The sequence below is a fragment of the Miniopterus natalensis genome, chromosome 11 (genome assembly GCF_054644295.1).
Source record: "Miniopterus natalensis isolate mMinNat1 chromosome 11, mMinNat1.hap1, whole genome shotgun sequence".
Taxonomy (NCBI): domain Eukaryota; kingdom Metazoa; phylum Chordata; class Mammalia; order Chiroptera; family Miniopteridae; genus Miniopterus; species Miniopterus natalensis.
The window spans coordinates 54,448,603-54,460,467 of record NC_142091.1 but is presented as its reverse complement, the minus strand read 5'-3'; the positions used below and the strand labels follow the sequence as shown (position 1 = coordinate 54,460,467).

The following is an 11,865-nucleotide window of genomic DNA, read 5'->3' as shown; positions in this document are numbered from 1 at the left end:
CAACTTGTTTCCTGAGTCCACGCAGGCCAGCTGGCTCACTTCTTCGACCTCTGTGACTTTCTAAATAAATTTCTTGCACCAGAGTACTTGGCTCTGAATTCTTTCTTAGCCGAACTCAAGGACTGAGGTCTAACTCCACCATTAACGAAATTAAATTGCTATGTGTCTTTTTCCAATAAGTATAACCTACCTAAATAAAGACTGAAAAAATAATTGAATAAGAAATCTTCAAATGAGTCTTTTCCCCCATCCCTATAAATTCACATAAAAAAAGTATAAACATATAGGAAAACGGAGAGTAACAGGGAGCTATGACTTACCATAATAGACCATAAGTCATTAGCATTACTGACCCTAAAAACAAATTAGGTTCAATATGCGATTCCTAGAAACACATGCTACCTAATAAAGATGTATCCAATATTGAGCTATTCAAGGCCAAAACCAGATTAAGAGTTAAGTACTCAATGATTGTAAAGTGTGACCATAAATCATTCATTTCACCTTTTCTTTGATGACTGACTGCCTAAAAATTAGTGATACATCCTGAAATTCAGAATTGTTTTTCTCAACAGGGAGTTCGTTGTCATTCCAGCTAAATAATCCACTAGTAATTTATCTTTAGATTCATGTCATTTCCAAGAGAAAATATGAAAGTGTCATCGCTTTTGAAAGATTTCTCCAGATAGAAATTAGGCAACAAGGGTTTTTCTATCACTCTCTGAAGGTTACCACTGATGAGGAGGGGATCGGTTAAGTTTTGCTGTGTAAATTATCCCCAGTAGCATGACAAGTCTTTTTTGCATGGATGATGCTCTCTATTTAGATAACTGAAGGTCCAGCCTACTCTTAAGTATGAAGACTTGCCTTTCAGGAGGAAGCAAGAACCAAGGCTCCTACAACCAGAACTCCATAAATCAGAGCATAAATGAGAAACAAGAAGAGCAGGCTCCCACATGTTCCTCTAGGCTGACTGTAGCAATGAAAAGCAGGCTTGAGGAAGAGAAAATGTTTTGCATTGTTAAATTAATTACACAAAAAGGCCAGGCCATTAGACTGATGTGGCTCTGATGCCTTGGTGGCCTAAGTAAGCAACTCAATATCCAGGCCTGTAAATGCCTCAAGGTTATGAAATCAGGGCACTAATGGCAGCCAGTCACAAACAGCCAGCTAGGCTTTACACTATAGCCAAGACATAATTTCTATATGTCTTTCCCCAGGCTCCTGTCAGAGGGGAAAAGGCTCCTAATACTTCCAGTTTGGCACTGCCCAATTCCAATAGACTTTTGCTCAAATAAACTCTTAAAAATTTTAATATGCCTCAGTTTATCTTTTAACAACACCATATTTTGGAGTGTGTGTGTGTGATGATAATGATGATGATGATGATGATATAACAGTAAGAATGCGTTCTCCCTGGTAAAGAAAGTTTGTTTGTGGTCCTTTCCAAACATTTTGAATTGTAATATAGTGTTGATAAAAAGTTAAAACATTCTAACTAAGAGAGAAAGCAAGGGCAAGTATCCCAAAGGTTTCTTTGCGTTTGTTTGTTTGTTTTTGCCAGCTTGACTATTTAAACTTTTAGAGATGTAGCTGTAAAAGCCAAATGTCTACTTATAATATTTAATTAATTTTCTTACACATCCACTTTTATTTTTTTTTTCCCCACCACACCTGACAAAGCAAGAGTAGCAGTTCTTGCTACCATGCCCCTTCATAAAAAATAAATAAAAATAAAAATAAAAATAAATCACAGTGTGTAACATTCTTGCAAAGCTTGGAAGTTTAAAGTTCTTAGATTTCTTTATTCACATGTCAATCCTATGTTTATTGCTGTCTCAAACTTTAAATTTTGGGTGCCTCCAGCTATTAAATGCACAACCATAGTACTATCGGACTTGTAAATTGCTAGGCTAGAAACTGTGTGAATTCATGTAAGTAATCACATCCCCATATACGTACACACGTACACACACACACACAAATACACACACATTTCACCATATTGAATTATTTTACTGGTAATTTTTCTTTTTTGGGGGTTACATCTGTAATACTCATACATCCACTTTTAAAACTACATTACATATTAATATACTAGTGTAGAAATATTGGTCTTTCCACACACACATTTTCTGGAGTTTCAATCACCCTCTTCACATGAATTTTCAACATCACTGTCTTAATTCTCACCAGAGCCGCTTTTTAAGCAGTTTTAAAAGACATTCATTTTCACTTCCATCTCAGTGCCTTGAAATTCAGCACTTTTTAAATTCTAATTTGACGCTGTTACATGTTACTGAAAATTTATTCAAAGCCCTAAGTTCTCTTTTGTATCAGAACAAGTGTTCTTTTCACTTGTCCTTTAAGTGTGTATCAAGGATCTCCAAAATACAGCCATTTACTTGTTATATTAGTTTTTAAAGTCATCTTTTTTTTTTTAACCCTCACCTAAGGATATTTTTTCTTGCCCATTGCTTTTCAGAGAGAATGGAAGGGAAGAAGGGAGTGGGGGAGAGAGAGCGAGAGAAACATCGATGTGAGAGAGACACATCGATAGGTTGCCATCTGTAAGCACACAGACTGGGGCAGGGGATCGAGCCTGCAACCGAGGTAGGTGTCCTTGACCAGAATTGAACCCGGGACCACTTGGTGTGCAGGCCGACGCTCTAACCACTGAGCAACACCATCCAGGGCTAAAGTGATTTTTTAAAGGGCTTGTTTACAAGACTTTCAGAACTTCTGAATATGCAGTTGTACCCCAAAAGATAATTACTAAATATCTTTACCTTATGTTTTTCCTGATTCATCTAGGTGATCTCCATAAGTGCCCAAAGATGGCATTCAGTAAGGCCAACTTCTAACTCATGCATTGTCCTGAAAAACTTTGTTTTTCAAAGTAGAGTAATTGAGCAGGAGCTCTGAAATAGACTTCATAGAGTTCTTATATAACAGGACTCACTCTTTCCTGGGGAATAGTTTTGAGGAAAGACCTGACCCCTTCTTGGGGCAGGCATGATAGGTGCAGAGAGTTTACAAAGGTAAGGAGGCTGAAATAGAGGTCAAGTGCAAAGCAGCTTAGGAGAAAGTTTAACTGAACGAAAGCCAGGTTCATGGCCTATTAGCTCCCTAAAGCTCCAGATGTTGGAGGGTTAAGTAGAAAGAAGAGAGGAGAGAAACCGTGAGAATAGCAGCGCTCACCACTGGTTTGTGGGTCTTCCAGTTGGTTTACTTCCCCATTTTTAACCTCAGTCCCAATTCCATCTCTCTCAATTTAACCTCACCTTTTAAAATTGCTGGCTTCCACCCATACCTTTCTCACCACCCCAGGCTAATGTAAAGGTAACCCTTTATATTGCCCCTTCCTGCCTATAGCACCAGGTCTTGTGAACTCTCTGATTTCCCTCTTACCTCTCCTCTGGTTCACTCATTACCTATACATTAATATAAAGGTAATTTAGGAGAAGGTCCGTGGCAGCCTATGATATCCTGTGCTTTGTGGAATTTCTCTAGTCCAGGCCTCTTATCTCCTCTCCTGTGTTTGTTCTGCCTTGTACTTTATGCTGGGAGTCTGTGCCAAGCCCAAGATTTATGTGGCACCATCATCAGCTAGCAGCAGCTCACCACCTCTGCGGGTTCATTTCTTTGTGTGGCCTCAGTCAAAGCCCTGACTTATCTGCTGGTCCAGAAGGAATTAAAAACCAGAGGCAGTGGCATATGATTTATATCGTACCAAACAGGATATATGATTAAAAGAGCCTTAAAGATATTGTCAAAGACAACTTCTCATAGGTAACAATGGCAAAAAAATTATTACTTGTTACTTCCAGCATTCTCACTGCAGCAGCTGGTTATCTGCCGTCCTTGCAAAGGTTCACTGGCCTAGAGGCATATTAAGTGTGGCCCTAGCTAGCGCTGCACCACAGAGGTGAGAAGTTACACCTCCAGATGGTGGAGAGAACAAGCAGGTCCTTGTGAAATTAACTCCAATGCAGTGTCAGGTTAAGATATATTGTAGCCCTAAGGATGAAAATGTATAATGCCCTTCCTAAATATAATTCAAACTTAAAGGGATAAATGATCTGTGTTAGGTTAATAACTGTTTTCAAAGATACCTCCGGATCATAATGCTGGGAACCTATTGATGTTTCCTTATTTGCAAAAGGGTCTTTGCAGATGTGATTAAATTAAGGATTTTGAGATGGGATTATCCCGGATTTCCTGGGTGGGCCCTAAATACCATCCCAAGTGTCTTTTTAAGACAGAGGTAAAAAGAGAGATTAGACACACATAGAGGAGAAAGACAAGATGGGGAGACAGAGGTTGGAATGATGTAGCTTCAAGACAATGAATGCAGGAGGCAAGCAGGAGCTGGAACGGTCCAGGAACAGATTCTACCCAGAGCCCCGGGGAAAGCAAAGCCCTGCCAACACCTTGACTGTAGACTTCTGGCCTCCAGAGCTGTAAAGAATAACCTTCTGTCATTCTAAGCCACCAAGTTTGTGGTCATTTGTTATAGCAGCAATAGGAAACTAATACACTAACCCATGATATAAATGTAAAACAGTACAACAAAAATGCTGGATTTTTTCTCCCTAGTTTAACTCTTTTATTGATTTCTTTGTTCAATATTAACTCTAGAATTTTATTTAATTTTTAAGTTAAGGAGAAGTTTGCTGAGCAGTTTTCAAATTGGACTAGTAGCCTAAAACATATCTAGATTCCACCAATATATTTGAAAAAGTCATGATATTATTGTGGATGAGATGGATATAATCAGAACTAGCTGATACCAAATTTGAGTGAGTTTGTAAAAGAATAAACAGTTCTACCAGAAAGTACTGGTGAATAATTATCGATGAACCCGCTGTGCAGTTCTGTTCTGTGCAATGTTTTTATCACAAATTTGGGTGATGGCATAACATGCCGACCTAGTCAGCAGGCGACAGGAAGGCTCTGTGCTGTCGAGAGGAGGGAACGCGCTCTTGACAGGCTGAAACGATAAGTTCAATCCAAGGAGATAAAATTTAATATAGAGAAATTTAAAAGTGTATAACCTAGATTTCACAAATTATCTGCACAGGTACAAAACGGGGAAAAAACTGCCATAAACACAGTCCGTGGCAATAATAATGAAAATAACATTAAATGCTGCTGTGTACCAGGTGTTCCCTAGACAGACAGAAGACAGTCGATAGATGACAGTAAGGTAATTTCTCACAAATTTTGTCGGATTCAGGATCACACAGTTTTCAGATCTTAGTGCCAGATGAAAATGCAAAGCCAGTTCCTTAAAAATTAAGCATTTTAAAACGGCAAGAGCAGGGCGACACCGTGTAGACCCAGCGTTGACCAGTACAAGGCGATCTGAACTGATTTCATGGCTGTGTGTTTATCAGACGCCCAGGGAAAGGTCATAAAAGCCCCAGCTGCAGAATGGGGACGCCCTCACCAGCTAACCTGACGCGCATCAGGAAGCAGCCACTTTAAGGTATAAAACAAACAAACAAATCATCAGATTTTGCTGAGACGGGAAGTGAGAGAAAGAACAGTGTGGGAGCGGTGGGTGGTTCTGAGCACCACAGGGCACCAGAGTCCTCTGCGGCAGCCGAACTCTTTCCAGAGGCCCCTGCCCGTGGCGCCGCGCGGTCGCGGGCTCAGGGACGGAGCAGAAGGGCTGGGGACGCGGGACTGCGGGGGCCGCGGGGGCTCGGGCTGCGGCTCGGGGCGGGGGGCGGCGGGGAGGGCGGGGCGCGCGGGCACGGAGGGGATTGTGACGGGCCGGGCGGGGCTCCCTGCGGGGGGGGGCGCACGGGCACGAAAGGGATTGAGATGGGCCGGGCGGGGCGCGCGGGCACAGAGGGGATTGTGGTGGGTGGGCCCGGGCGGGGCTCCCTCGGGCCGGGGCGCGCGGGCACAGAGGGGATTGTGACGGCCCGGGCGCGGCGGGGGGCGGCGGGGAGGGCGGGGCGCGCCCGCGGGCACTCGGCGGAGACCAGCGGCGGGCGCCGGGGCGCTCCGAGGCTCGGAAGCATGTGCCTGCACTGTTTGGGGGACGAAAGCACCCAAGTCAACCCCGTGAGTCTCCCGCGCCTCACCCCGCCCCCGCCGCCCGGGCCCCGCTCGCGCGCGGAGGCCACAGCGGCCCCTGCAGGATCGGGGTGCGGCGGGCGCAGCGCGGGGCGGGGCCCGCGGGGCCCGCAGGAGCGGGGGGCTGCACCCCGGGCGGCGAGGCCTGCGCGGAACCCGCGAAGCCCGCCCTGCGCCCCCTAGGGGCGGCCACCGCGCGGGCAGGGCTGGTCGCCGACCCCGGAGCCCGCCGAGAAGGGGGGCCGCGTGCAGAAGCGGCAGAACGCGTGACCTCAACTTTCAGATGGGGAGGGGGCTGCTTGTAGGTCTTCGGGTTGGACAAACTGGATCAAAATGAGGACTGGGGAAGTACTTGGAGTCTAACTTAGAAATCAGGGAGAGGTGTGGGAACCCCATAAACTACCAGCCAAACTCCTTGGTTTCAAAAAAACCAAGCCATCTGGTGGAGTTTCTCAGTCACCCCAACTTTACCAGGCTTCAGAAGCCAGGCTGGAAACCAGCTCCGTAAGTGAAGATCAGCGTGGCGCCTTGAAAGTCATGTACCAATAGAAACACGAATTTTTGGATTTATTCTACATTTGTTTTCCTTCCAGAAATACATCTCTGCAGTGAACATGTTCCCTGTGTTGTCCTAAAAAATAAAACAATTATTTTAGTAGCATAATGGGAATATCTGGGAATAGCAGGGAATTGCTAGCCTAGACAAGCAAGATATAGCAAAAACTGTAGGCCAATCCAACAAGCAGAGAGGAATTTTATAGAGAAAAAGGGGGAAGTTGGGAGGGATTGTTTTAAAGGGAAACTCATTGGAGGGAAAAAAAAAAAAAGGTGTCCAGGGTGCTGGTGGTTTCTCATTGGCTGAGTTGCAAGGAAGCACTTCCTCAGCTGGAGTGCTGAGTGGGTCCCTGCTGAGGTCCTTGGCTGACAGCTCTCCCCGACAGGGTCTGTGCCTCATGGCAGGTGGCAGTGCCTGGGTGCTCCCTCTTCTGGCCTCCCGATTCCATTTTAAATGTGGTTTTCCCTTATCAATTTTCCTATCAGTAATGTGGTTTATCGCAGGTTCTCTTTTCTTATAACACTATTGCCAATCTCCACCCTGGTTTTTACCTTGATATCCTTCTGATCCTGCCTCTTGCTCTTGAAATACTACGTATATGTTAATAATAATAAAAGCAAAACAGTAGCAAAGGCTTCCTGTTATAATAACTAATCTTTCTATTTGCTCCTGACTTTATTTTTATTTATTTTTTTATTATTTTACGTATTTTGTAGGAGGAACCAAGAAGGCATCATCCTTCAGAAGTCACTAAAAGGCAGGTAATGCTTAAATAAATCATTCTGGGGATTTCAAAACTGTCACTTCATCTTGTTCACCTATGTGTGGGGGTCCCTAATATGATAGAACTTTTCTTAGATAAACACTTCTGTGTTGTCTTTTTTGGGACTCCAGGATCTTGTGACTTACCATTAAAATGAGTCTTAACTAGGAAAACCTAAATGGCTTATATTATCATTTTTAATGTAACATTTGATACATACACACGAATATATGTAGAAGATATAATTTGTAAAACAGTAATCAAATATACCTCCAACTTAAGAAAACATTACAGGTATCCTTGAACTCATCAAGGGGCTGCTTCCCTTTTCTACCTCCCTAAATCTCTCTGAGGTCACCACTATCTTGGATTTTATTTTTATCAATCTCATTTTTTAAAAGTGCTATGTTGCACGTGTGCCTCCAAAAGTATATTGTTTGATTTGGCTTGGTTTTGAACTTTATAAATGTATGGTCACATAAAATTTGGTATATAATTTATTCTTCTCAACATTGTTTCATAAGATTCGTCTGTATCACTGTATATCGTTATAGTTCCTTTATTTTCGTTACTGTTTAATATTTCCTTGGGGGACCTATCTCGGCTCATTAATCCTTTCTCCTGTTGATGGGTGGTGGGTAGGTTACACATTTTCCTGTAATGGAGTGCTACGGGGAACATTCCAGGATGTCTTTTTTGCCATTGAGCAAGATTTTCACGCATTCTAGCTTCATCCCCTAGCTATCTGCTACATGTAGATGCCATACAGTGGGGACTCAAGAAAGCTCTTTGAGGGGGTTTCAATGGACATTACCTTTAAGCTAAAAGTATATCTATAAATATATCTCTGTGAATCTTGGATCTATCTAAATGTACACAGTGGGTAAAGTGGGGATCAAGAGTAAACATCCTTGCTGGTTTGCTCAGTGGTTAGCACGTCTGCCTGAAGACCGAAGGGTCCCCGGCTCGATTCCGGTCAAGGGCACGTGCCTCGGTTGCAGGCTCAGTCCTGGCCCTGGTTGGGGGGGTGCTGGAGGCAACCAAATTGACGATGTCTCTCTCTCTCCCTTCCACTTTCTCTGAAAAGCAGTGGGGAAAATATCCTCCAGTGAGGGTTAAAAAAAAAAAGAGTACATTTTCTCCTTCGAAAATCCTACTGATAGTTCAATGTGTTTTTTCATCCATAAACCATGAATTTTTTTTTTAAATATGTCTTTATTGATTTCAGAGAGAGGACAGGAGAGGGAGAGAGAGAGAAATATCAAGGATGAGAGAGTCATTGATCGGCTGCCTCCCGCAGGCCCCCGACTGGGGATCGAGCCCACAACCCGGGCCTGTGCCCTGACCCGGAATCGAACCCCGATCGCCTGGATCCCAGGTGGACACTCAGCCGCTGAGCCACGCCTGGCCGGGCATAAACCATGAATTTTTGAAAAAAATATTTTTCCCTACTTCTATGTAGCTATGTAAACCATGTCTTTTTTATTGACATAAACCAAAAATATAATCAGCATGTTACCTCTCCGTTATAAACAAATATGATTTGTTTTTTCTTTTCATTTTGCACAAGTCTTTAAATAAACGTATTCAGAATATGAAAAACCTAAAGAAAGAGAAGATGAAATTTAATAAGCGGTTCGCAAAGCCTTCTCCTATTCCAGAACCAGGGCTCCTAGTAAGTATAAAGACTTCCCTCTAATGAACGGGTCCTGAAGTGCACCAGCCAGCCTCATTTTTAATTTATGTAATACTCTAAATTTTGTTTTCCCCTTTTCCTTTGAGAAATGTGTGGTTGCAGCCTGGGAATGTACCTTAAAGCTCCTCTAATCAAATTCTCATCTATTATTTAAATCTCCTTTGTAACCATCTCCTGGCGATGCTGTGGTTTAATGGAAAGGGTCTGATCTTTGAAACCATGTTGTTTTGGATTCCAGTTTTTGCTTTGCCATGTGTTATCTGACAAAATTATTCACTTAAGTATTTTGGATTATATTATTTGGAAAATAAATTACAAAATCTCCTGTCAAATGGTTATTCAGACTAGGCTTGAACACATCAGAAAACTCTATACCAAACAGAGCATAAGTCTCAGAAAAGAAAATCCCCGTTTAATGTTTCTGTCACACTCATTACGTTTAGAAACGACTTTGACCTTTTCTCCAAACTGTTATCTTCATCTCCTACAAATTCTTTCTGTTCCTAGTATTTGGTGCCTGACTCATGGGGGGGGGGGGGAGTTTCTATCAAATTATATCCCCAGATATAATTTATTTGATATTAGTGATTTTCAAATCTGGATTGTATCTGAATGCGACTTTAATTGGAATAGCATTTCTAGCTCTTTATGTAATTCTTTTAGCATAAAAAAGGGTTCTCCCTTTGATACCTTTTCCAGATAATTTATAGTTTGCGCAAACATTTCCTCATATAAATAAATTGAATTTCTTTTTCTTGTGTATTTTCATCTCTTCTAGTGGACATAAAGCTGGAGCCTGTATGGAAGAAATCATGTGCCAGGCCGACATCTGATACCACGTGGCATTTCCAGATTTCACTCCATATGGAAAATAAAGGCAATAGTCTGCCATTTCTGCAAAATAAACACAATGCAACCATTTCACATCTAAGCCACAGGCTCTAGAATTTTAATAAATAGGATATCTCTCTACCAGTTACTTTTTGGAAATTTGAGATTTGCTGCTTTTCACCAAATGATAATGAATATGTATAGGCTTTGGAAAGGCATATATTTATGTTTAAATTTTGCAGTTGGATTTATGACTTATGGAGAGATTTAGAATTATGTTTTAATAATAAGGGAAAAGAGGTTTCCTCTGCTGTATATTTATAATGACTTGTGTTTAAACAAACTGTTTAAAACCAATGTTATGTGCTGATATTGCAAATAAGTAATTATTAACATGAAAATGGAATTAGCACAATTATTTTCAAGGACTGCCAACTATTAGATTAATATGAGCATTATGTTTAGTGACTGATTTGCAGCATCCAAAATACCATCTGAAGTACAGGGGATTCTGCTTCTGGGCGCGATGGAAGTACCAGAATTATGCTTCCACAGCAAACAGTTAGAAAACTGGACAAAACATTTAAAATAATGGTTTTTAGAAATGAGACAAAAGTCAAAAAAGGGCTATGGTCCCTAAGAGAAGAGAAAAAGGTGAACCCTATGACTACCCCTTGCTGCCTGGAGGAGCACTCCAGATCTTGCTGCAGAGAAAAGTGTCATAAGCAGAGCACAGCAGTTTTCTTGAGATGAAGGTGTGTTGAGGAGCAGAGATAAGAGTTCAGGAAGTTGGGCAGCTGGGAGTCGCAGGCAAAATTCCAGAATAAGGGACTATACACAGTGCTTTGCAGACCTGTCAAGATGAAGTTTCATGTAGAGCAAAAATGCCCTTCAAAACTGAAGGTAAAAATGCAGAATTTTTTTCAGAAGTGCCAAAAAATATTTATCAACAGCAGACTTGTAGGGCAGAGTTCTTTAGGGGGAAGAAAATTATATCAGACAGGTTCTTGGATCTACATAGAACAATGAAAAGCTCTGAAAATAATACACATACAGTAAATATAAAATCATTTTATTTTAATATCTTATTTAAAAATGAATTGACTAGTTTAAGCAAATTATCATTTTAATAACATGTAGGGGTAAGTGTATGTCAACAATAACAAAGGGTGGAAGAGTACAATTGTTGAAAGTTTCTTATATTTTATGTAAAGAAATATATTATTCGAAGGTAGACCTGGATAAGTTAAAGACATTGTAAATATTAGAGAAACCACAGGCACACAAACAAAGAAGTATAGCTAATGGAGATAAAAGGGAATGCTTAAAATCCCACAAAATGAAGATTGAAAAAGAATGGATTTGAAAATAAAGAAAACAAATGGCAAGATAACATTAAATCCCCAATTAATAGCTATTTTAAATATAAATGGTTTAAACACTCCAATTTAAAGGTAGTATCAAGAACTGTGAAGGATATGAGATTTTATTCTACTTATAAGAAACAATTCAAACTCACAGTTTCATAGATGCTGGCAGAAAACAGAGACTCAGTGGGTCTAGGCAAATAACTGTCTGGCACAGCAGGCAGTATCTCGTGCATGCTGGCGTTGGTTTCCTTGACTCGCCAACCCCCATGAGGGTGGTGCAGAGGTGTGCCCAGGTGGACAGTGTGTACACTTTGGGTCCGTGTTACAACTAAGGAAGCCCCGATCTTAAATAAGGGCCTAAGCAAAGTGCCCCACTCTGCTCAGGAGAGAGGCATTATCTCCACTACACTAGACAGCAAACAAATCTGCTCTAGACTATCTTCCAAGTTTACTTGCTATACAAACATCCTTAAAAAGATAGTCTAGAGCAAAAAAATATTAAAACCTTTGCTCAGAAAACATTCAGAAACATGCAAGACCAATGGAGAAATTTCTCCCA

General features: G+C 41.5%; 1 protein-coding gene across 1 annotated transcript; it reads left to right on the top strand.

The window, feature by feature from the left end:
* The first annotated feature begins 6,027 nt into the window (after nt 1-6,027).
* Nucleotides 6,028-10,534, top strand: CCDC179 (coiled-coil domain containing 179). The gene is made up of 4 exons (XM_087822337.1): nt 6,028-6,078; nt 7,363-7,407; nt 8,980-9,084; nt 9,884-10,534. Exons 1-4 carry the CDS (start codon nt 6,034-6,036, stop codon nt 9,890-9,892), a joined length of 204 nt encoding a protein of 67 aa, XP_087678463.1. The 5' UTR covers nt 6,028-6,033; the 3' UTR covers nt 9,893-10,534.
* Nucleotides 10,535-11,865: the final 1,331 nt, after the last annotated feature.

Coding starts and splice junctions, on each gene's coding strand:
- CCDC179 (XM_087822337.1), top strand. CDS start 6,034: ATGTGCCTGCACTGTTTGGGGGACGAAAGCACCCAAGTCAACCCC. Junction 6,079..7,362: donor AAAGCACCCAAGTCAACCCC/GTGAGTCTCCCG, acceptor CGTATTTTGTAG/GAGGAACCAAGAAGGCATCA. Junction 7,408..8,979: donor CAGAAGTCACTAAAAGGCAG/GTAATGCTTAAA, acceptor ATTTTGCACAAG/TCTTTAAATAAACGTATTCA.